At 44.7% G+C, this 25,000-nt stretch overlaps 3 protein-coding genes across 8 annotated transcripts in view; 2 read left to right on the forward strand and 1 right to left on the reverse strand.

Moving 5' to 3' along the window:
- The window catches only part of ube2e1 (ubiquitin-conjugating enzyme E2E 1), a 33,265-nt gene extending 18,260 nt beyond the window's left edge, over positions 1-15,005 (forward strand). The window contains exons 1-6 of one of the 4 annotated variants that reach the window (XM_060042861.1): positions 3,889-4,044; positions 4,951-5,107; positions 5,289-5,339; positions 12,554-12,686; positions 12,960-13,107; positions 14,071-15,005. In XM_060042861.1, the coding sequence (XP_059898844.1) occupies positions 4,965-5,107; positions 5,289-5,339; positions 12,554-12,686; positions 12,960-13,107; positions 14,071-14,168 (573 nt within the window). In that variant the 5' untranslated portion in view covers positions 3,889-4,044; positions 4,951-4,964 and the 3' untranslated portion in view covers positions 14,169-15,005. Of the gene's footprint in view, positions 1-3,888; positions 4,045-4,172; positions 4,297-4,404; positions 4,803-4,950; positions 5,108-5,288; positions 5,340-12,553; positions 12,687-12,959; positions 13,108-14,070 lie in introns of those variants that run through there. The other 3 variants (XM_060042862.1, XM_060042863.1, XM_060042860.1) reach the window with 3 other exon arrangements.
- Positions 15,006-15,530: 525 nt separating this feature from the next.
- nkiras1 (NFKB inhibitor interacting Ras-like 1) lies at positions 15,531-18,412 on the reverse strand. 3 transcript variants are annotated; one of them, XM_060042870.1, is made up of 4 exons: positions 18,264-18,412; positions 17,918-18,018; positions 17,419-17,660; positions 15,531-16,552 (listed from the first exon to the last, which is right to left on the reverse strand). In XM_060042870.1, exons 2-4 carry the CDS (start codon positions 18,009-18,011, stop codon positions 16,310-16,312), a joined length of 579 nt encoding a protein of 192 aa, XP_059898853.1. In that variant the 5' UTR covers positions 18,012-18,018; positions 18,264-18,412; the 3' UTR covers positions 15,531-16,309. The 3 variants fall into 3 exon arrangements, with proteins under 3 accessions (XP_059898853.1, XP_059898855.1, XP_059898854.1); XM_060042872.1 differs by having other exon boundaries at positions 18,260-18,384; XM_060042871.1 differs by lacking the exon at positions 18,264-18,412 and adding an exon at positions 18,136-18,243.
- Positions 18,413-18,633: 221 nt separating this feature from the next.
- rpl15 (ribosomal protein L15) lies at positions 18,634-21,380 on the forward strand. Its single transcript, XM_060042866.1, has 4 exons — positions 18,634-18,781; positions 19,528-19,709; positions 19,799-19,935; positions 21,035-21,380. Exons 2-4 carry the CDS (start codon positions 19,538-19,540, stop codon positions 21,338-21,340), a joined length of 615 nt encoding a protein of 204 aa, XP_059898849.1. The 5' UTR covers positions 18,634-18,781; positions 19,528-19,537; the 3' UTR covers positions 21,341-21,380.
- Positions 21,381-25,000: the final 3,620 nt, after the last annotated feature.

The raw sequence follows: 25,000 nt of genomic DNA on the forward strand, positions 1-25,000 counted from the left end.
CCTGTGTTTGCTTCAGAGCTTCACATGATCCGCTCTTGGCTTAAGAAAGAGATGCAAGTTTAAATGTGAAACATTTTTTTCCTTTGGTTCCTACAGTGTTGCACATTGTTCGCACGAAGGCACACACACACACACACACACACACACACACACACACACACACACACACACACACACACACACACACAGTTGTCTAACTGTTGTTCCATATCTCTCCTTTCCCCTTTTCTCTCCCCCAACAGCGGACCCCCTGGTGGGCAGCATCGCCACACAGTACCTGACCAACAGAGCGGAGCACGACAGGATAGCCAAACAGTGGACCAAGCGTTACGCCACATAGACTCTGGGGGACCCCCTGCACCCCCTGGCCCGTCTGTTTTCGGACCACAACACCCCTTCCCCCTCCCCCTCACACACACACACACACTCAAGCCCCACAACCCATACTCACACACACACACACACACACACACACACACACACACCACACACACACACACACACACACACACACACACACACACACACACACACACACACACACACACACACACGCACACAGACTCTAACACACACACACACACACACTAGGGCTTTGACTCCGAACTTCGTTATTCAAATATAATTCGAATATCAAAAAAAAAATCAAAATTCGAACGAATTTTAGGCAGCCCTTAATATTCGAACCTGTTATGGGCAGGCCAATTGGGAGAGACGTCGGAGAACCCGACGCAGTCTATTCATAATATTGTAATGACCACGGAAGAGGCAGTGAATAAAGTATTGATTAGACAGCGATTTATTAGAAACCTAATAAACCATTGGAACGCGCAAGACCGGTAACCATAGCAACGCCGGTAAACAAACCTCGCGAAGCCCAATCTTGGTCTTACTGAAGGCATTTAATAGTCAAAATATTATTAATAAATATTCAGATATATTCAAATATTCATATTGATAAACAAACTTCGAATATGATTTTTGGCAAAAGTCAAAGCCCTAACACACACACACACACACACACACCGGCCCCTCAGAATCTAATCTGTGGAAGCACACCCAGACGTTGACCACTGCAGACGTTTTGATTGGATGAGGGGGGGGGTGAGGGGGGGGGGGGGGGGGGGGGGTTGATTTTGGGGGGGGGGGGGGGTGCGTGAAGGCGAACTGTTAATTGTTCCATGCTGACTTGAAAGCTTCTTTTTTTATACAGAGTCTATTGGGGATTGTATTTTCCAATACGCTGAATGTTGATATGGTCATGAAAAGCTTTAATACTGTTCTTGTTGTTGTTGTTGTTGTTTGCTGTTGATGTTGTTGTTGTTACCGTTGCTGTTGCTGATGTAAAAGTTGTTGAAGACGACGATGATGATGGTGATGGTGCCGGTGTCGTCGTTTGTTGTTTTTAACTGTTACTGCATTGTTTATAACATCATTCTATTATTCTCGACGTCTCTCTCTCTCTCTCTCTCTCTCTCTCTCTCTCTCTCTCTCTCCTCTCTCTCTCTCTCTCTCTCTCTCTCTCTCTCTCTCTCTCTCTCTCTCTCTCTCTCTCTCTCCTCTCTCTCTCTCTCTCTCTCTCTCTCTCTCTCTCTCCTCTCTCTCTCTCTCTCTCCTCTCTCTCTCTCTCCTCTCTCTCTCTCTCTCTCTCCTCTCTCTCTCTCTCTCTCTCTCTCTCTCTCTCTCTCTCTCTGTGCTTGCTACCCCCCCACCACCATCTTCAAGTGTGATATATTTGTCGGTTTAATTTTGATTTATTTTGTTGTCATCTATTTTAATGTTATTTTTAAAACAACTCCTCTTTGGACATATTAGTGCATGACAGCAGGATTCATTCTCATGCGGCGGCCATGTTACTGTTTGGATGTGGAGCGACCGCACGGGTGAGAGACTTCAGCCGCTTCCATATTCTTTGGTTTGTTCGTTTTTCTTTTTTGTTCAGAAAGATCAAATGGGCCACACTGCAAACCCAGCTTGGGTCTTGCAAATGGCAACGTTTTTGACATGGAAGCGGTGGCTTGCTGTACATAACGCCTTGTGTGAATACATGCTCTTGAATATTGAATTAAACACTGGCTTGTAAACGTGACCGGGGACTGTTGTTGCTTCATTCTCTCATAATTGTTGTTGTGTGTGTGTGTGTGTGTGTGTGTGTGTGTGTGTGTGTGTGTGTGTGTGTGTGTGTGTGTGTGTGTGTGTGTGTGTGTGTGTGTGTGTGTGTGTGTGTGTCTAAACAACTAGCAAAGTTCTGCTCCATATCAGCAGTGATAGGCAGTGTGGCGCAGGAGATGTTTTTTGTACCCTTGAACAAAGACCTATCTTATCTGAAATATTTGAATCCTGTCTCTTGTAATGTGATTGGTGGATTCAAATAAAGAATTAAGTGTGTGTGTGTGTGTGTGTGTGTGTGTGTGGTGTGTGAGTGTGTGTGTGTGTGAGTGTGTGTGTGTGTGGTGTGTGTGTGTGAGTGTGTGTGTGTGTGTGTGTGTGTGTGAGAGAGAGAGTGTGTATTACAATGTGATTTCCCTGAATATGGGCACGTTGGCCGACTGTCAAGTAAATGCTTATATTGGCACGCGGCAGAAGTTTGAATGATAAAAGGGCAGGACTCGCCCCTCTTTTGAAACTGTGAAATTATTAAAAGAACTTGCTTGCACGCCTGGTAGGATGACACGTCATTTGTGTTTTCCGGGAAACACTATCATCATCATCTCATCATACTTTGTATTTAAAGCTCGGCTGTCATTTCATAAAAAAAAATGTGTCACGGCTGAATAGCCTTTCAGCACATTCCCTGCGATAATGAACCGAGTGCCTTAACCTTTTGTGTGCGTTTTTCAAACACCTTCATAAACCCGTTCCAAAATGGAAATAGCTGCCATGACTCAGAACTACCCAAAGGGAAAATTGGGTTAAACCACACGTTTAACCCCTGCCGCGGTAACACAGACGTTATGTCAATTCTTGGTGTCTGGACGGATGTGTTGCCGGTTTTTGCACACGGCAAACCTCCCAGAAAACTCACCTTTCGGTTATGAAGGCCAACAGCCAACAACAACTGTGAGGTTCAGGTTCTAAGTCGACGATAATGACCGAAAGCATAGCTAGAGCCATTCTGTTTTCCTTGCCAATCCTATACGATCATCAACGAGGCATTAAGTTAAAGGACGTGTGATTCTTTGTGTCTGCTTCTAATTCGGGGAGCACTGTTGTTCGCCAGGGCCTTACATATGTGTTGCGAAGAGGAGCAGGAGGACTGGCGAGGTTAATTACGGTTGACTGGGAGACGCAGGGGCAAGGAGACGGCCACGGACGGACGGATTATTGTTACTGCATCTGGACTTCTATGATTATGACATGTCCTTACATCTGCAGTATGGTGTGTGTGTGTGTGTGTGTGTGTGTGTGTGTGTGTGTGTGTGTGTGTGTGTGTGTGTGTGTGTGTGTGTGTGTGTGTGTGTGTGTGTGCGTGCGTGTGCGTGTGTGTGTGTGTGTGTGTGTAAAGCAATTCGGGTGCCTTGTACAGATGCAATCCATTAATTATTATTGTTATTATTATATGAATAGTACCTCATTTTCCATCAGTCGCTTGTCTCCGTCCAACTTCTCCGACACCGGCTTCATCCCGTGTTCAACCAATAGTCACAACAACCACAACCCGAGACTATATATAATCCCTTAAAAAAACAACGAACGTTTGAGTGACACCCAATCCACTGGACCATAATGGGACAGACTCATGGGGGGGGGGGGGGGGGGATGGGGGTGGGGGTGGGCGTTAAACCTAGCTTTTAATATCCTCTCGTTGAATGAACACGTTAAAACCAAAGGTCATTCAATACGAATAAAATAGAATAACCATTTCAACGAGGGTTTCATTGAATTGGATACTGGGTTCAACTTGGCATGTGTGCCCAATAGATCCCATCGGCCCTAGGATCTGTCTTGGTGTGTGTCTGTTGCACCAGCAGCAGCACTTCCGCTCTCCGAGAGGCGAAAGGCACGCGTCCAGGCGACGGAGGCACTCGCGGACACAAAGAGAAGGTATCGAATACCAAATGTTTGCAATGTAATCGCGTGATATATGATATGTATGCCGACCAAGTTATCGGTTCTAGCAAATGATCGGACCACTGTTGTGTCTCCGTTGCCGTCGGAGGTGGGGAGGAGGGGGGGATTTAAATAATCGGTCCATCCTATGGGTGGCTGCACTGAGATCAGTTTTGTGTGTCGACGGATGTATGCAATGAGAGAAAAAAAAGAAGTGAAACGACACCATCCATTCCTCGCTGTGGGGTTTGTATTTAGTTTGGATTCACGCACAGTTTTGGTGTTGGATGACAGCATGAACGAGCCATTCTCGGAGCTGTCGGTGAAAGTTTAATTTGCCTGTAAAAAAATTGTTCAGATGAAGTGGGGAGGATGAGGGAGGAGGGGGATCCCTGTGTCGAATGCGACATCGCCCCATTGATTATTTCTGCTTTTTCTGTCGGGTTTCTGAGCTGATTTCTGTGATCAGCTCGTCTCTGACCGTGCATTGCTTTGCAGTGTTGGACACAGCCCCTTTGCTTCCCTACAGTTTAGTTTTTCTCCCCCTCAACTGATCGCTTTTGTCGCAGCCAAACAAAAGCTAAAAATAACGCCTGAGCGCAAACATTAGCTGAGGTCGCTCATCAGACCGGTGCTCCGAGAACGAAGCCAATGCTCCCAGCAAATTAAAAGCTATTAGTTGTTAAGTGATATGTTGTCCGACATAACAATAACCAATCGGTGACCTGCATTGTCTGCTGCACGCCACCGAGGTATGAACACGTCAAGGTGTTTATTGACTGTGAATCGAGCGATGGATTCTTCGTCGCAACAATTCGTGTTTATAATGCTAGACTATGTCATGTCCATGTCATGTGCTCCCCGTGCCGAATTCTCCCTTCCTTCCTATGCATCCCGTAGCCCATAGGATCGGTATGTCTGATGAAGATTCGCGTGCCAGCACAAGCTCTTCGTCTTCCTTCTCGTCGTCAACTCTAGAGATAAGCACCCCCAAGAAACGAGAAAGCAAAGCCAGAATGAGCAAGACTTCCAAACTCCTGTCGACCAGCGCGAAAAGGTACGGATCTGAACATCACATCCTTCCTTCTCTGAGGGGATAAACAAATCACCTGCTGAGAGTAAACACTTTGCAGACCTTGGCCCACGTTGTGTTGTATTGAGTCAAGGGAATGCAATTTAAAACTCGATCCTGGATCTGAACAGAAATAAATAAAGGTTGCTTGATTTTTTTGTGGCAGGATCCAGAAGGAGTTGGCGGACATTACGTTGGACCCGCCGCCTAACTGCAGGTACTTGGAATTGGTGCTCTATTTATGGGTGACCCGTTTTCTCATCCTCCCCTGATTTGAAGGACCGAAGTGGACCTGTTATTTTGTGATGCACTCATGTATTTCCCTGCATTGTAAATGTGTGTGTGTGTGTGTGTGTGTGTGTGTGTGTGTGTGTGTGTGTGTGTGTGTGTGTGTTATTGTGTGTTATTTCCTGACTGCTGGGAACAGCAGGTACCCTTCTTGTGGAGCTTCAAAGAGCTTCTGGGTTGCTGTTCACAAAGCGTGTGTGTGTGTGTGCGTGTGTGTGCACATCCTCACATGCACTGTTGTAGTAGTAATAGCTATCGCATATATATAGCTATGAAGGCAAGCAGAGCACTTAATCGGTGGAGGTTATTATGTGGTGATGGACGTTTCTGCCTTTGTGTGCGTGTGGGTGATGGTGATAGCTAGGGATATTCTCTGCTCACAGATGAACTATACTTACTTTGACTCCCGCTTGCATGGGCCAGAGTAGGGGCCATCTGGATGGAACAGTGTAGCTGGAGGGCTGGCTTTAGGACCTGTGTTGTCTACAGGGTTTGTCGGACAATGTATGGAATGTCTTGGAATTTGCAATTCCAGGCAGGGAAAGTCTGGGAACTTGATTCATCATCCATAGTCGAGGAAAAGTCTAGGAATATCAGTGAATTGCGTCTGCCAACCTCTGATTGTGTCTTGCCTCTCACCGAATATAAGCCTATATTTTCCCCATGTATTCCCATTCAGTCCAGAAAACCTAGCGTTCACTGTCCTCGCGTTTTGAGATTCCCAAGCATATTGACTGATTACATTAGGGATGGGGGGAAGCCAGGCAGGCAGGGCAGGTTATTCAGTGTGTGTAATGTTTCACTAGTTTTGCCTTCATAAATCATGGAAAGTCATTGGACAGGGAGCTGGGACGACGTTTATCTAGGAATACAAATACTTTATTGTCTGAACCGCGCGATAGGAAGGGCCTCACTAGTGTTATTAGTGTGTCATAAGGATATCGCTATTCAATCATCACCGATAGGATTGCAGTGACTGAAGCATAATCTTTTATATCTTTTATTTGACGTGTGAGCTGTTGTTTTTCCTGCATCGTAAACGCATCACTTGCTCAAGATAAAAAGATTAGTTGAGAGGCGTCCTGTCAGAAAAGAGCCCATAAACATCCACTTCATGATCATCAAAGATGGTGTTACCCGATCAAATTAATGAATGGATGAATGGATTCAAAGTAAGCCTAATTGGATTCCCCAGTGTTTGTTTGTTGTGCTGTTATGTCTGAGCTTTGTTGCACCCATTGTACTCATTGTAACCATCCCTGGAAGACAGGATCCGTCTTTCTGTGTTCCTTCCAAAGCCTTCCTCCTTGAGAATTACATTTCCTTTAAGCGGTTTGGGGGGGCTTGCGGGGTGTGTGTTTATAAAAAGGTTGCCCGTGAAGCCCATTGAGACTGTAACGGTGCTCAGGGGCTGCAATAAAAATGATAATGTAAAAAAAAAAAAACGTCTCCACCTGCGCATGACAGAGCGGTTAGTGTGGAAGCGGGGCGTCTGGTTTGGGGGGTTGGAGGTGGTGAACGGCTGACCTACTAGCTGAGGTCGACATGACACTCCCTGCTGCTCAGCCTGTGCTGCGAGAGCGGCGTGTGAGGGGGTTAAGCCCACTCGTTGTCATCGTTCACGTCAGCCGTGTCTGTGGACCATCGCCTGGCACGATGGCCGGGAGACGGAACGGACACTGCTTCGCCCAGATCGACATTGATAGTAGGATTCTCTACGTTTTGAAACATGCGTTTGTTTTTGGATGCAAGTGATTGGATGATTGCGTTGCGGTTCTCTTTTCTCACCCACTGATAGCCTTTTAGTTGAATATAACATGTGATCGCAGTTTCACTTGTGGTGTCGAGAGTGTCCTAGCATCACTCATTCCCTCTCCTATATTAGTCACCACCACCGATGAATGAACGTGTCTCATCAGAAGCCTACTTTATGATCTCCAAGGTTCGCGTTATTGCAACGGAGTTAAGCAGTTTTATGGGCCTCTGCAGTGATATGGGCCTCTGCATGGATCTGAATGGTGCAACTGTGGTGTGACACTGATTATTTTGTACTACTTTTAAAAAGAAAAAGATCTTTTTTGGGGAGGCGGGGAATGCTTTCCTGTCTTGCTTACGTAGTGCTGTTGGGTGACTTAGTTCATATATAGGCACTTAAAAAGTATTATCCTATTGCCCACGGGCTTTGTGAAATCAATGAAATTATTTTTTTGCGCCCACATCATTTGCCCCCCACCTGGCTGTTGGTTAACATGCAGTTTCTATGTACACAGTGTACCCTGATATGCACATGATTACAAAGTCGTTGTTTCGGAACACTTGAGACGATATTATTCTTGTTAGTCAACGATAACTTTAAGTAAATGACTTGTCTCTCACAACCTCCTCCTCTTCCTCCTCCACAACCCCCCCTCCCTCCTCCTCCTCCTCCTCCTCCACAGCCCTCCTTCCTCCTCCACCACAACCCTCCTTCCTCCTCCTCCTCCTCCTCCTCCTCCTCCCCCTCCCCCTCCTCCCCTAGTCAAGATGTTGCCTTTAGCTGCCTGACTTGGATTCCTTACATTCCCGTCAGGGGCTCATGACAATAGAAAGCACGGATAGACAGCGAGTGTCTATCCGTGTGTTGGTGGTGGTGGCAGCTCAACTCTCCCCGGGTGGTTTTTCAAACCCATCTCTCGGGACTCCTTTTGATTGTCGTCGTGGCGGTTATTAACCTCTCACGTGGTGTTGTTTGTTCAACGAGACGTGTGGTTTGAAGGGCTGGGGTGTGTCTCCATTCTGAGAGAAACGGGATGACAATCTATGTTGTCGCACCGGTTAAAGGATGCCTAACTGTTCAGAATACAGATTTACCAAACCCTTGCACACAATCTTCAGGAATTGTTGCAATTGTGGACCACTTCCTCCTGGTGTGTCCTCCCGCCCTGGTGACACCCATAATTGTCTATAAATAAGCAATGAGATGAGCCTCAGCGGATTAATATTGATGGACGTACGCTACAGCTGACGCCATTTCTTGCTTGTGGTGGGAGGGCGGGTGGGGAGTCAAAGATATGGGTGCTCCAGGGTCACACAGAGACAGACGGACACATTATAACAATTGTAATCATCAGGTAACATCTGTCGCTGCCGTTTGCAATCAAATGATCATTGAACTGCTTCTTGGATCAAATGTAAATTCATTTCAGGGAAATTGAGCGTAACATTATTTACTTGTTCTAATGAAACCAGCTGAAGCCGACACATTTATTTTATTGTCTTTTGCCATTGGAGCCACGATTTGTGGCTCATGAGTTTTTAGGTTCTGGTTGAGACGCAGCCCTTCTCTCATTGAGTTTGGTTTTTTTCTTTGTCCAAGAGAAGGCAGAAGTTGAGGTGTGGAAAAGAGTCTTGAGAACCATTCCTATGTCCCGACCCTAGGGCTGTAGTTAACCATCTGAGCATCATGTGAGTGATGCCCAGGGGGGGAGCGAGGGAGGGGGGGAGGGCGGGAGGGCGGGAGGCTGGCTGGCTGGCTGGGGTAAGATCAGAAAGAGAGAGAGAGAGGCTTGTTGTTACAGTGCTGGGAGACTGCCAGCGGTCCGTCCTGTCCCATCAGATCCTCACCAAGGTGTGTGTGTGTGTGTGTGTGTGTGTGTGTGTGTGTGTGTGTGTGTGTGTGTGTGTGTGTGTGTGTGTGTGTGTGTGTGTGTGTGTGTGTGTGTGTGTGTGTGTGTGTGTGTGTGTGTGTGTGGCTTTTTTGCATCAAAAAAAAACCTGTGCTCCCCAGAGAGGACGTGTCTGGTACTTCGTGGGTAATCACACACACACATAGACACGTGCGTGCGTGCACACACGGTGCTCTACCTCTGAGGCCGCCATGAGATCTGTGACGATTTGAAAATAAATTGTTTTTATTCCTCCCGATTTAGCGTGTGGATCACCTTCAACCCGCTCCTGTCGGTTAAAATGAGGGCCAACACACCTATCGAATATCCTGCCAACAAAATCTCAAACGTACACTAATATTCATCTGAAAGTCGGCTTATACACTCTGCACTGGAAGAAACCAGGCCTGCAGGGGCGTGGTCTGAAACCCTCTGGCTGTTGGGTGTAGTTCCTACTTCCTCAAAGCCTGAAGCCCCGTGGCTTCACGCAGCTGAAGTGCGGTTGAGTGTACGTTCCTCGCTCATCCGCCTGGCAACGTAGACCAGAGGTAGTCGACCAGACCCGCCGTGGCGACGCGCTCACACGTTGGACCAGTCGGCTTGAAGGAACAGAAAGAAATCGATCCCTAGAAATTGTGTGAGATTGTATTGGATTTATTGGAACATCATTTTCCAATGCTTAATGCGCTAACCCCTAATAACATAATTGGAAGTAATTTACTACTATTGAGTATTTTCTGTCAATCATAGCTAATTGTCTGATGTTTGCTGTCTCAAAGGGGGGAGAAATCGATTATATTGTTCTAATACTTCTCATCGCTAGTCTTAGCTATGAAATCATCTGCGGAAGGGTGTGTGTGTGTGTGTGTGTGTGTGTGTGTGTGTGTGTGTGTGTGTGTGTGTGTGTGTGTGTGTGTGTGTGTGTGTGTGTGTGTGTGTGTGTGTGTGTGTGTGTGTGTGTGTGTGTGTGTGTGTGTTCTCTGGTGAACCAGAGCCCTGGGCTGATGGGTCGTGTCCTTGTCAGTGAACCTGATGAATCACTTGTGGGAGAAGGGGTGGTCACATTTACGTATTGTAGAGTTTGACATACCTAATAGGGTTAGCGGAGTTTCCCCTGTCTTCTGGTTCTTTGTCCCTACGAAGGGAGCACCTTGGCTTTCACTTCCTGAATATCTCCCTACTGCCTGGTGGGTTTTGAGAACCTGACCAGAGCTACGATGGAGGCTGCGGCAGCATGGCTATTACTGAGCCTCTTAGGATTGGCTCTGAATTGCAATGATTGTTTGCAATACCTCCAGGGGTCCATTGAACACAGGCAGGCTGCGCTAATTCAAGATGATTGTTGAGAGGCACTGCATATCTCTGGTGGCTAATGCCTTAAGTGGAGCTACTGTTTTTAGCTTTTCTTTTCTGTGTTTTTTTTTTAGAAACACCATGTAAGCAGTGTGAGCCCTCGCAGTTGAAATCGAGACTTGCATGTCGTACATCCCGCTGCGATTTCAGTGAGTCTGAAGTTAAACTTCCACAAAGGAGGCACGGGAGTGAATGCTTCAATCCAGATGTTCTCACCGAGTTTCTGACAAACAGCTTGACTTTCCACTGCTGAACCTTCACAGATGCCGTGCACCGCTTTGGCTGACGTATTGGCTTTAACTTAACCTTAGCTTCGCTTTAACCTTTTTTTTAAAGCATTCACAGAATCCAGAAGCCAGGAATCTGTGTGACACACGCACACAGACAAAGACACACAGAACATGACACCCCCACAGAGACAAACACACACAGACCACACACATACAGAAAATAGGTTGATAAGGATACAGATGCAGCAACTGTATCCTGACAACATTATCCAGACCCGGTCTGTGCAAGAAGCAGAATACCAAAACTCACTCGCACGAATGTCTTCATGAACGCGTAATAATATTACCATATGGTAATATTTTGATACACAGTATGTCATATGTAGGTATATATGGTAATATTATTAGTATCGGTTCCCATGGTTTTCAAAGACAGTTTACATAACCGCGACAATGTTTTTCTTTCGTGAATTATAGTCCATATGCATTCCGTGTAGTAGTTTTACCAAAGAATAAATGTGTTTTATCGCCCTGTAAGTTTGCACATGCAAGGACATTTTTCCTAAACGTTTTGCACAGCGGGGCGAAAATTTGCTCATGTTTGGCTTGTCTGGCCTCAATGTAGTGAGTGTTTAGTTCACCTCATGCTCAGTAGAAATGGCCTCACACAGTACATTCATTGTTTAGGAGAGGTGCTTTTATCAAACATTTTATATTTGAATTTGGAGAAGCTGCTCCCAACCCTTCGTCAAACTGTGATTATCAATCAATACAGATTGGGTTCATGCATCAGATTACACTTCATTACTTTTTTGAATGAACAGGTCTCCATCTTACTCCGCTGTGGGCTTTGTTTGTGGTGGTTTGTTGGAGCAGTTCGCGCTGAACCTCTGACGGCTGTAGAAACAGAAACGACCGCGAAAGTCTACGGTGTTGCCTCCCTTTGTTGATCGTCCTAACTGCCGCTCAAATGACCCGGCTCATCAATGTTATTATTGTGCAGGGAAAAATATATCAATATCACTGTTATTGATGACTCTCCTCCTCCAAATTGTACGGTAGACATGTAACGCTTTCTAAGCTATGCTTACTTTCTATGGCAATTGGTCTTCCAAGGCATTTAATTTCCCTTTAGCGAAAAAATATGTGACGTAAGATTTGCCTCCCGAGATTTTATTTACAATGTTGTTTCATATTTTTCGGCCGCTTCGGAAGATAAATATAATGTTTTATGTGTGTTTGGTAGTAAATGTGTGCAAGTGCAAAATCAATCATCGTAACCTTTTCCAAAGTAAGTGCATAAGCTGTGAACGCATCAATCGCAACTTCTTAACCTAATTCATTGCCACGCTCTGATGAAAAAAAACTATGTTTGAAAACCCCCTGAGGTGAAAGCCCTGGTTTTCAAATTCTGTTAGATTTTGGTATTAAACTCATGGGAACGAGATGCTTCGGCTGACGTATTACCTGCATGTGGTTAACGGGAGCATTTGAATCAGTGTCTTTTGCAGCTTGCAAGAGTCTATCCCACCCCAGTATGTCCTGTGGTTCCAATGCTAATATGTTAATGGCTGATTGTTTTTCACACTTAGCCACACAGTGCGCAGCAATTAAGGGGAAAAGAAAACAAAAAGGGCAATTTAGCAGGAAGTTTGCGAGATAAGACTAGAAGTGAAACGTCCGGGCATTGTGCCCAGACCCACATAAGAAAGGTGTGTGTGTGCGTGTGTTTGTGTGTGTGTGTGTGTCTGTAATTTTAATTTGGTACTTTTTTGTTTTAATTGAAACAGAGCATTCTCTCTACTGACGCCTGTTTCCTCCCCCGCCATGGTGTATTATAAAGACTAATGAGTACATAAACACCAATCTTTAATGGTGGTTATCTAATTAAATATATGATGTTTCTCCCTCTGCAGCGCTGGTCCAAAAGGGGACAACATCTATGAGTGGCGCTCCACCATCCTGGGCCCCCCGGGCTCGGTGTACGAAGGGGGGGTCTTTTTCCTGGACATCGCCTTCACGCCAGACTACCCCTTCAAACCCCCCAAGGTGACGCTCCGACCAATGCTTCTCACATTAGCACGGCGTCTATTGAGCTATAAGTGAGGAGAGTGCAGCCATTACAGGCTGTAAGGAGGCCTATTGTTGTCGTGAGAGAGGCTGTCTGGTAATGTGTGTTGTTCTGCAAATTGACCACTAGAGGGCGACGTTGCACTTGGAATGAAACCAGCGCTTCTAGTCTATTGCCTTGAGCCTCATGAGATCTATTGGACCTTGTCAAGTGTATGTTTTATTGTATAACTTTGTGTGTGTGTTGCCCAGGTGACATTCCGCACCAGGATCTACCACTGCAACATCAACAGCCAGGGGGTGATCTGTCTGGACATCCTGAAGGACAACTGGAGTCCCGCCCTCACCATCTCCAAGGTCCTGCTGTCCATCTGCTCTCTGCTCACAGACTGCAACCCTGGTAATGACCTGGAGCGCACATACACACACACACACGCACACATGCACACACTGTGGAGTCACAATAATGACCTGTGTTCGACATTCAAAGAAGTCCTGTAGTCTGTAGGACTACTGTAGGAAGGGTGTGTGTATATACTCATGGTTAAATAGTGCATATAGATGCATCGTATGGAAGTAAATCTGTGCCATCGGATTTTGAAAATAAAAAGCCATTCAATTCTAAACACTGAATATTTATGTATTGAAATAACGTATCTTGATTTTTTTGCCTCTGAATTTATCTCTTAGAATTTTCAATAAAGCTTTTTCAGCTGTATTTTTCAATATTAAAATCAAATATTCAACGTTAAAAAATTTAACTTCAATATCTTCGACGTCTCCAAATTCAACATGCCAAAATCAACTGCAAAATTCAATGTATGAAATTCAGCGTTAACATCGGAGGAAGAACAATATCCTAGATGCTAGATAAAGGGGGAAATGATTTGTTGAAAATTGTAAGAGTTATATTCAGAGTCAAAAAATCCAGATGCGTTATTTCAATCGTAGTTTAACGCAGTTGTTGTCAGCCCTGATAGATGTGTTCAAAATGCGCGCAATTATTTTTGTATTGATGGGGAAAATGAGCATAAAAGGATGTTTACATTTAAGTGGAAATCTCAAAGATCTCGAAAGATTGGAATTTAAATGAATGGCTGATGAAAGCCCTTGAATTTGCATTATTGTACAGTATTGACATTCCCTTCATGCATTGAAATAACAAGCAGCGCAGTTGTGGTTCTACCAGAGAGGGTACGGCAAAACCACAACAACTGTGTGTGTGTGTGTGTGTGTGTGTGTGTGTGTGTGTGTGTGTGTGTGTCGCTGCTTTCTTTTCACCTCATGGGCCGCCGAAGAGAACGAAACGGTGATCTCCGAGAGACAACTAAAAAATATGATTGATTTTGTTCTCCTTTAACAGCTGACCCGCTGGTGGGAAGCATCGCGACACAGTACACCACAAACCGACCGGAGCACGACAGAATAGCCAAACAGTGGACCAAGCGCTACGCTACATAGTGCCCGAGATGGGGGGGGGGGGGGGCTGCTTCTTGGGGACAGCTCTAGGACCTAGGGGGTGGGGGTGGGGGTGGGTTGTGGGTAGGGTCGGAAGTGGATAAGTTAAAGGAAAAGTTTCATGGAGGTATTAAGCTTTGTTCTTCCCTAGCCAGTTCAAACATTGTTTTCCTTGTTTTTGCATGAACTAGTTGTACTAGTTGTTTTTCCTTTGTTCCTTTTCTTTTGTGTATTTGTTGCACAAATGGAAGTATTTAGATTTACACGTGAAGCCTTTCTTTCAGTGAGCCTCTGTGCCATCCAAGGGGATCACTGGCTTGTCCCCGAGAGGAGCGTGATCGCGGTCTGTAAAGTAATGCCAACGTGTTTGAATGGGACTTGGGCTGAATTGGGGGGATGGAGGGGGTCCAAGGGGGTTGTTGAGGGTGTGGGGGTGAGGATATGTTGTGGATAATCTTTTTTTTATCTTGGGTGGGGGGGAACGGAAGTCTTAATTGGGTTCAGTTGTTTTAAATGTAAAATATGTTTTCGTTATCCTCCACTATAATCGAATTTAGCAATATTGCATTTGGTGCTTTCCTTTGCTCTGATTGGACGCTTGAAGTAAGCGGCACTTTCTTATAAATCTGTTACAGCACGGTTCCCCGTGAAGTCTGTCCCCCCTGTACATGTTTTTGTTATTTTTCACCTTCCTTAACCCTCATGGTTTGTATACGCTGTTTGAAAAGGTGTTTCACATGTGAAGGTGTGGATGGCTGTTGGTTGTATAATGTAAGCTTACCGATTTAGAAGAAAAGCTGTATGAAAAAGTTTTCTGTAAGAATTAAATGTTAACGAGTTTCCTTTTGTCATTTTTGACTAGTGCTTCCAAAAATGCAGATTTATTTTTTGATCAAATATGAGCCAGCTACTTACCTTTTTAGTTTTGAGCCAAATAGACTGATTATGCTGGCAAGAGTGTGCATTGGGATATGTTGCTGTTGTATACCATTCAAATGACCTACAAAGATTTAATACCTTTGTTTTATTTCCCCTCAGACCTTCAGTCATCGACTTGGCTCACTAAAGTATGACAATGCAGGCTCAATAATGGATAAGTGCCTCTTTTCTAAAGAATGCCTCTTGGGCTGACCTAAGTATAGCTCCTTCAGTTCCTCAGCATAAAACATGAGAGCAAGAGCGAGAGAGATCTCCTTAATGGTTTTGTGATAAAATAAGCTATATAAATGCACCCCAGCCAATACCGGCACATGTAGACTCACCCTCTTCCACCGACAGCAATGTGTGACGTTTCCTCGTTCCGTTCCGAGGGACAACCATTTCACATGTTGGTATTCTCGGAAGAAGAAAATGCAAGAGAGAAAATCTAGAGCCAGTATTTTAATCCATGCATTGTTAACCACTACAGTATGTAAACGATCACAGGAATATTGCTGGACAGCAGAGGAAGATTTGAAAACAACTTAAAAAGGTATTATACTAAGCTAAGACACAAGCTCATTCGCTACCAGTAGAAAAACTTTTGTTCAGGTTCTCGGAACACAATGCATTTACATCACACAGTACCGTTTAGCTTTTTCACATTGCTAGACACGTCAGGAATGTGGGTTTATTAAAGTGCTAAAAAATAAATTAGTTAAAAAATAAATATCTATCCATAGATGGTAGTTCTAACGTTAGAAAGGCTACCGTCTGTACGTTGCTACCCATGTCACGCCCAGCTTTGCCGTGCTGGATGTGCCTCTACCTGCCTTGCTTGGCGTGTCATGATCATCCGTGTTATAATAATTTCAACAGAAGTCTACCCAACAGGCTAAGAAATGCAGAAGTGCAACTAACGCCGAGGTCAACGGTATAACCGATCCCACACCATTGATCAAAGCCTGACACCATCGCCTTCCATGTTAAATTAAAAAGGGTGGCTCGCGACACAACGGACGAGTCGGAACCAACTCTACCGCGTCTCACGAGACCAAGCTCAGGGGGGGGGGGGGCATCGGGGCCGGGGGAGTAAGCTTCGGGTAGGGGGGGGGGGGAGCTGCAGGCGGGAGGGGAGGATGGAGTGTCGGGCGAGAGGGGTGGAGTGCCAGGCGGGGTGGGGGGGGTGGGGGGGGTGAGTGAGTGACGGGGCCGTTCCCGGGGGTTCAGAGGTCGTTGGACGGCGTGCCCTTGCTCTTGCGGCCGGGCAGGGGGAAGGCGGACTTGCTCTGCGGCTGCGTGAGGCGGCTGGTGAGCGTGGTGAAGGGCTCGATGAGGGAGCCGCGCTCCGCCACGCTCACCTCCCACAGCTTCACCTTCTCGCCGCGCGCCCACTGCTGCGCCGCCTCGGGGTCCACCTGCCGCTGCTCCCGCAGGTCCGTCTTGTTGCCCAGGACGATGACCGCCACCTGCGGGCGACAAATGGTAAATGGACTGCATTTGTAAGGCGCTTTTATCCAGAGTGCTTTACAACATGGCCTGACTTTCACCCATTCACACACCGACGGCGGAGTCCACCATTCAAGGCGACCGCCAGCTCGTCAGGAGCAGTCAGGGTTAGGTTTCTTACTCGGGGACAGCTCGACACTCAGCTAGGAGGAGCCGGGGATCGAACCAGCAACCTTCCGGTTACCAGCCAACCCGCTCTAATGCCTGAGCTACTGCCGCCCACGGCAGCACAGCGACAAGCACAACGGGGGTCGGGGGGGGGGGGGGGGGGGGGGCACGCACACGCAGCACTGGAGGAACTGTAGGACACGACTATGATGAATAGATTAAACAACCAAGAAATGAAATGCTGAATCGTGTCTGGCGATGCTTGGGGAATGGAGAAGTGGCTCATGTTGGCATGGCTAGGCTCTTCAAACACCCAAGCCTGGAGACGATTCAGCGCCCCCTTATTTTGACCCAAGACCTGCTAACTTGTTATGGATAACATGAAAATATAGCGTTAAAGCTCTATGTAACAGGAAATATGATTTCATTACCAATCTTTAATTGAGATATAATGATCAGGGAACGATACAATTTAAGTTGTACATGAAGTATATATTAAATCAATCAAAAGAACACAGCATATGTGACTATTTAGCAGACACTTTTATCCAAACAGACTTCAGTCTGAATTAAAAAAACAGGTTGTTGGGCAGCAGGTAGTGACTTCCCTGTCCTGCTCAATGGAATACATATTTAGTTCCAGATCACAATATCAACATTGTATATAAATACATAACCATTGATAATAGCGGTTATCAATGACTGGAACGGTGCCCACCTCTTTCTTATCTCTGGACTTGTCGATTTCCTTCTTCAGTATGTCGACCTTCTTGAAGGACTCCAGGCTGTCCACGCTGTAGACTAGCACGAAGCCGTCCGCCACCAGGTAGTAGTGCTTGGGGAGGTCCAGTTCGTCCTGCAGGCCCCGGGTGTCGTACAGCCTTAGCTGTTCCTTCACCCCGCGGTCCGTCTCCACCGAGGCCACGTACACATCCTCCTGGGTTCCACTGGTTTCAGACCCTGACAGACCAAAGCCAACAACAACAGCCATCAACAACCAAACCTGTCAACTGACAGCAACCCATCTATCTGCCCCTACTGAACTGTTCACATGTGGTTATGATTAAATGTTAAACATTGGAACTGAGGAGCTTTCTTACACATAATGATAGCTTACAATATCTTGCAACTATTGACCTACATTCCCTTTAAGCCATGCCATCGAGCATCTAATGGTTGGGTTTTCCCCTTACCTCCAAACTAGGTGACCTACTCACCGACAGTGTGGTTTCCGTACAGTAACTGCTCCAGGATAGCAGTCTTTCCAACAGAAGCCTGGCCGCAGACAACAACTTTACAGCCCTTCCCCATTTCGACTCTACAAGGCAACATATCAGAGTAAGCTTACAAGCCAAAAGTAAAGTACACACCATCAGACACATAGTACAAACAAGCTTTGCAGTAACAATATTTGGTAGCAAAATGTAACACGAACCCTACTAAAATCTGAGCAACGTAGCTACTCAATCCAGACGATTATGTACACCTCGAACACATACGCTACTGACATTGCCAGCAGTGAATCATGGTACACGGGTCAAAGTGTAAAGTACAGTTACCTACCTAGTCCAGGTTAACGCTGTCAGATTTCAGCACAGACATCTCGACCTGGAGCATCCTTTCTTCAGTGTGTGGGGTCGCTGTTATTGGCAAGTTCGGGTACCTCACTGCGCATGTGCAAACACGGAATAATCTGCACGCACGTCCAAACTATATTTAATTTAAATTAAATAGCAGAAAGAGGTCACCATCTGTCAATCAATATTATCACTCCAGGCTCTACTCTTAACATTAATCTATTTCGCATGGTGGTGTCAAGTGTGTTTTTGACTAACAATGTATTCAAAGTCATACGTTTTACAAAATAGAGAGACATTATATAGTGTGTAAATGTAGTATTTTACAGCATGTTAGAGTAAACCCATTCTGAATCAAACCCTAAATTAAATTAAATCTCCGGAAACGCTAAACATATCCAGGACTACATTTCCCATGATCCTTGAACCGGAAATACGCAGCCGACGTTTTCATAAAGCATGCTGGGTATTTTTTCTCTCTCTTTCCGGCTGGTACGCCATCATGTAAGCTATATTTCCAATGCTTTAATACAACACAATCTATTAAAATCTACGATATTGGACCTACATCGTTCTGTCAAATTTAGTACACTCGTTTATCAGACTTCAGTTTTCAATATGCTGCAATTATTTTAGAAGTTTTGTCATTTTAGACGGATTAAAGCCCTGGTTCTGTTGGGTACTATAGGCGCTTTGCTGTCTTGCTATTCATCCTGCTGTCCGGTTAGCTGCCGTATTGTAGTTAACGTTTGGCATTACTTTCTGAAATTATTGCTTGGAATGTCCTGGTTGAATTGTTATGTCGATAGAGTATATAACGATATGGTGGTTAACGAATGCATCTAGCGAAGCAGAGTAATTGTTTATTCTGTTAGCCAAGCTAAGGTTAGCGTGTGAATAAAAATGCTTTAGCATGAAACTCCCTCATCGGAAGCAATTCACCATTCAATCTGAACTGTTGTATTTACTAACCTCGCATTTAGTATTGCTGATCTTTTATTAATTGCTAGCCTAATACTTGGTCACTAGTATAGTTAATGGTAAACATGTATCTAATGCATGCCTATATTTGAAGAGAAACGCTATTTACGTGAGCAAGCGATTGTCCAAGTGTCCCTAGTATATTGGAGCACGTTTCAAAAGCAGTGAGCAAAGCTTTGAAGATCCTAAGCATTTATTTCCAAGGATGCCTGCAATGGGTCCAGTTTGATAATGTAGTGTTTTTTTCTAAAATGTACATCTTTCCACAGATAAATCAAGATGGGAGCATATAAGTATATGCAGGAGTTGTGGCGCAAGAAGCAGTCTGATGTACTTCGCTTCCTCCTCCGTGTGAGATGCTGGCAGTATCGCCAGTTGTCCAACCTCCATCGTGCTCCTCGGCCCACCAGACCCGACAAGGCTCGTAGACTGGGCTACAAGGCCAAGCAGGGTAGGTCCCAAGCCACATGGGCCGGTCATGGAAGTCTAACCACCAATAAACTCACCATGTGAATACCAACCCCTTTTGTTGTTGTTTAGGGTACGTCATCTACCGTATCCGCCTCCGCCGTGGTGGTCGCAAACGCCCCGTGCCCAAGGGTGCTACCTATGGCAAGCCTGTGCATCATGGTGTCAACCAGATCAAGTTCGCCCGTAGTCTGCAGTCTGTTGCTGAGGTGAGTTTGTGATCATCTCTTGGAAGAAATGTAGGCTCTTTGGGATTCACTCCTCGAAAAGTTTTGATTGGAAAGGTGACGGCCGTCATTGATGGATGATGGAAATAGAAATTGTTGGTGAGAAACTGAATGGGTTTAGTTTTTTGGTTTTGATGCCTGGGTATGGTCTGCAAATCTGGACTTTAAAGTCCAAGGCTGCTCCACTGCTTTGGTAGCAGGACCTTGTACTTCCTGAAAATGAACCAGTTTTAGTGGTGCATTTGATCTTGGTATTTGTAGTGGTTCGAAATCAACTCTGAATGCTCTCAACATTTGAATAGTCATTGTGCTGAACTTCAGATTACAGTACCTCTCCTAAAGTGACGGTACAGACAATCGCAACTTATTTTTAAAAACAAGACTGAAACCTAATGTACTGGCCGGTTCTGTATTACTGGCTGTTCTTGTCCTAGACATTGTTGGCACATGATGTTTTGTAGATCAGTGCTCTCAACTTGCTTCCAGTATATCAATAGCTTCCCATCTCACTTTGGTCGAACATTTAGGTGTAGAGCCAGGCCTGTGATGTGTTCATCAAGCTAGTCCTTGAAGCTTCACATTTCTTTATTGACAAACATTTGATTTGTTACTGAGTTATTCGATTTAAGTGTGCATTGGCAACACTCGGGATGCAAAGCTTGATATTCAGTCCTGGTCTGAAGCGTGACAGTCAAATCAAGGCAGTGTAGCTGGCCAAATGACATGGAAGTAGTCCCAAGAGCAGGCGCATGGGCCAGTAAAGACATCTCTTATGTTTTTCTATATATACTCTACTGTGACCTCTGTGGCTGACTTGGGTCAAAAGATGTGACTAATCAGCTCCAGTTATTGTAGAAGAGTTTCAAGTATTTTATTATCATAACCTCTGCTGTTTATAGTAACAATTCAGTTGAACCATCCAACCTATCATTATTTTTGGGGGATTTAAATACAGCAATAAGACTTTCTAAAAATGTTGTTAAAAACAATTTACGTTGGACCATGTATTATGGAGGTTCATGTGTACGCTGTTCAAACTGTCCTGTCGCATGGAGCTAACGTGTGATGTTTGGTCCACTAGGAGCGTGCTGGACGTCACTGTGGCGGCCTGAGGGTCCTGAACAGCTACTGGGTGGGCGAGGACTCCACCTACAAGTTCTTCGAGGTCATCCTCATCGACACCTTCCACAAGGCCATCCGCCGCAACCCAGACACCCAATGGATCACAAAGGCCGTGCACAAGCACAGGGAGATGCGTGGCCTGACCTCCGCGGGCAAGAAGAGCCGCGGCTTGGGCAAGGGCCACAAGTTCCACCTCACCATCGGTGGTTCCCGTCGCGCCTGCTGGAAGAGACGCAACACCCTGCAGCTGCATCGTTATCGTTAAGCGTCTGTACAAAAGAAATAAACATGCCTTTTTATGGTCATTCTGGTTGTCCTATTCGCTTTATTGCAGCAGTTTTTGATTCCCCAACCGCAAACAAGGCATTTCGTCCTAGAGGTGTCGTGAATTGCCTAGTAGTGAATAGATTGTGCACTTGCATGGCTAACTACGCTTACTTCACTTTGAGTCCCTACTATATCGTAGGACACTTGTTCGTGTGCACTGAAGAAAAAGATCTATCTTGGATCTTCGAGGGGGAAATGTTTTGGGAGTGTCGTAAGTAAGATGAACCAGGCGTAAACCAAGCGAACAGGGCTGTCCAGCAATTTATTATGTAGAACATATAATTTAAAGGATTTGCTATTGATCACATTGAAACAACTGCCATTGAGGGTTAACTAGAGATGTCCAGGTTATTTGAAGCTACGCGCTAGTTGAAATGTTACATTGACTGCTATAAATAAACATGGGAGTTTGGACCGTTTTAACAATCGTGTTATGTTGCGGGGCAAATTGACCCATTTAAAATTTGTATGTAAAAACAATTTTATAGCTTTAAGCTTTTTTTTTTTTTTTTGCTTTTAGAATGAAACTTCTACTGGCCTGAGTAAACTACATTAAAAATAACAGTTAATGTCTGGCATGCGGAACCCCACCTGCACCTGTTCATATCACAGAAACTGTCTGGGTCAATTTGACTCAGTGAAAGTGGAGACTAAAAGGGTCATCTGGAGAGAAATGTTAATGAGTGGAACATGCCAAAGCTATACAAGAGGCTTATCTTCATCCAGGTTGGGAAAGGCACTTGTGGTTCCACATATTCAACAAGGCAGCACTTGCCAAGGACCCCCCCCCCCCCAGCTATTGCATCCACGGTGTGGGAGATCCAGGAGGGGGATGTGCAAATTTAAATTGCACAAAATAAATTGAACACAAAAAAAGGTATGAATTTTTTTGCTTTATTTTAGTAAACGGGTCAAATTGACCCTGAACAGGACAAGTCCTCTGATTATTTATCAACCTCATTCCATGAAATAACACATTGAAACAAACGAATTCTATGAAATCTGAATGTATTTGATATCAGTGTTTCTAAAGTACATGAACGTTTGAAGTTATCTTTCTGATGTAAAACGAGTATATTACCTAATTGAACAATGATATGTGAAAGGTTAAATAATAACCATGTTGCACTAAATATTGATTCAATTGATAGTAATGAGGTACAAAATGTGTTGTGTTTTTGATATTTAAATATGCACCGGGTCAAATTGACCCGGGAACAATTTGGTTGTAGGCCTTCATGACAAACGAACATAACAGGAGGGTTCAAATGGCAGTGTGAATGCCTTGAAAGAATTAAAGATAGAAAAGAATGGGTTCATATTTTACTTGAAAACTTAACACATCTTAACACTATACATCTAATTCGAACTGTTCGGTGTCATACAGATAAACATCGGCATGCATGTGAGTGAACAAATTCAGCCATTTATGTGCCACTAGAGGTCTCCAATTATCTGGAGAATCGGTCAATAATTTCGTAACGAAGAAATAAGATGGCCATCATATAAAATATATATCAGTATTTATTATAATACATCTATGATCTACATACAATTGGAACACTGCAGGGTTGTTTTCTTGTATATTTTCTAATGATATCAAGTAGATCAAGCCTTTATAGGAATAATTCAGGAGACTACCCGTCTGTGTCGAATTGAGTAAATGCTGGGCACAGTGGGTTGAAAGATAAAAACACATGGGAAATGTTGTGAATGATTGGTATATAATGCCATTAAAGTAGTTCTCAATGACTCCAGCTCAGTCTAAACTGATATTAAAGTGTGACTATGGCTTCCATTAGTAGTCACACTCAATATATTTTGAGTGTCACTCAAATATATTTAGTGTGAGTGTATTCTTCTAAAGAGAAGCAATTAGCTTCCTTTGCCTGTCATAGAGGTTCCACACAAGAGATCTTTACAAACGGTAGTGTCACCTGTGCCAATTAGAGTTTTTCTATGTCCCTGTCTATTGAGAGATAATATACCCTTTATGGACCCCTGGGGACCCTTCTTCTGGTGCTCCATGTCACTGTCCATCCATTGTGTCATGGGGTGCTGATTAGATTAAAATAAATGTTAGGGGAAAAAGCATAGAGGCCATTCTTTTAAATCTTGGCACCTTTCCCCCTCACCTTGACAAACTACCCAGATTAACACGGCCATTGAGACGGCCTCAAGCAATCACTTTAAGGCAGAGAGGTGAGGAGACTAAATCTGGGAACATCACACCTGACTGGAGAGATGCCCCCTTGTGTGTTTGTGAAATGAATTAATAAATCTCCCCCCTCCAGCCGCACTCTGTACATTTATCTCATCTGATATGAGGACGGGTTTGGACATAGTGGTTGAAGGACACATCCGGGCTCGTCACACATTTCTGACCTTTTTAATTAATTACCGGATGGACTCCGACAGCGTGGTCAGCTTATAGAACTGTAGTGTGAAGAATGGCGAGCGGCAGGAGAAAGGGTAACTCAATAGGCCTCTCATGAATAAAGCATTCATGTCAAGCTGAACAGAATAGAAAAGTCTTTACTAAATCCTCACAATCAATCACTCACCAAATCATTCAGTCACTCATCGATACCTTTAAAGAAATATTGAGGGTTATATTGAAGAAACCCTACCAACATTGCTGTTAACCTACTGGCTCATTTCTCCATTGTTTTAATATTGAGGTTTTCTGTCTTTCAAAGTATTAATTTACAGGTGATGTCCGATGTCAGAGCCAATAACGCCCTTTGTCTCTGTGACTCATCCTAGTGGTCCAAATGCCTTGATAAGCCCAGAGCTAAGCATTTTGAATTTAGAATACGTTCTATTAAATTCAATCTAAATCTATTAATTCAACGAGAACAGAAGCCATGCAAAGCCGTGCCCTCTTTTCTTTGGAAATAGCTTCTTCTTTTTTATATTCAAATGTTCTCACAAGCACACACACACGCACGCACGCACGCACGCACGCACGCACGCACACACACAGGCACACACACACACACACACAGGCACACACATAATGCTGACCTTGTCGTCAATAGCCCCCCTGCATCCCATTAAATGCTTATTGGTGGGTGGGCTGCTCTTTGTGAATAATGCAGACTGTTGTGCAAACATTCAGAAGCTTCTGGCAGTTTGAGATCCCCACTTGAACCAAACTGAACCAAAAACAGATATACTAATTTGACCTTCATATTTTTTCAGACCCTAATTCGACCCTAAACGACGAAACACACACACACACACACACACACACACACACACACACACACACACACACACACACACACACACACACACACACACACACACACACACACACACACACACACACACACACACACACACACACAGTTTCCATGTGATATGACAATGGGGACGGGGACGGGACATTTAAGTTCCTAATATTGACCGAACAAAATCAAAAGTTACGACAATCGCAAAACAAACTGTCTATAGATAACCTCTATTCCCCCCCTGGTGGCAGTCAGGAAAATTGAGATAAAGGGGAGTTGTAATCTGATCACTGTGGTGTTCTGCAGATGCTGCATCATACAGGGACAAGCACACCAAGGACAGCCTGGTCCAAGGGTCCACT

The sequence above is a fragment of the Gadus macrocephalus genome, chromosome 22 (assembly GCF_031168955.1).
Source record: "Gadus macrocephalus chromosome 22, ASM3116895v1".
Taxonomy (NCBI): Eukaryota; Metazoa; Chordata; class Actinopteri; order Gadiformes; family Gadidae; genus Gadus; species Gadus macrocephalus.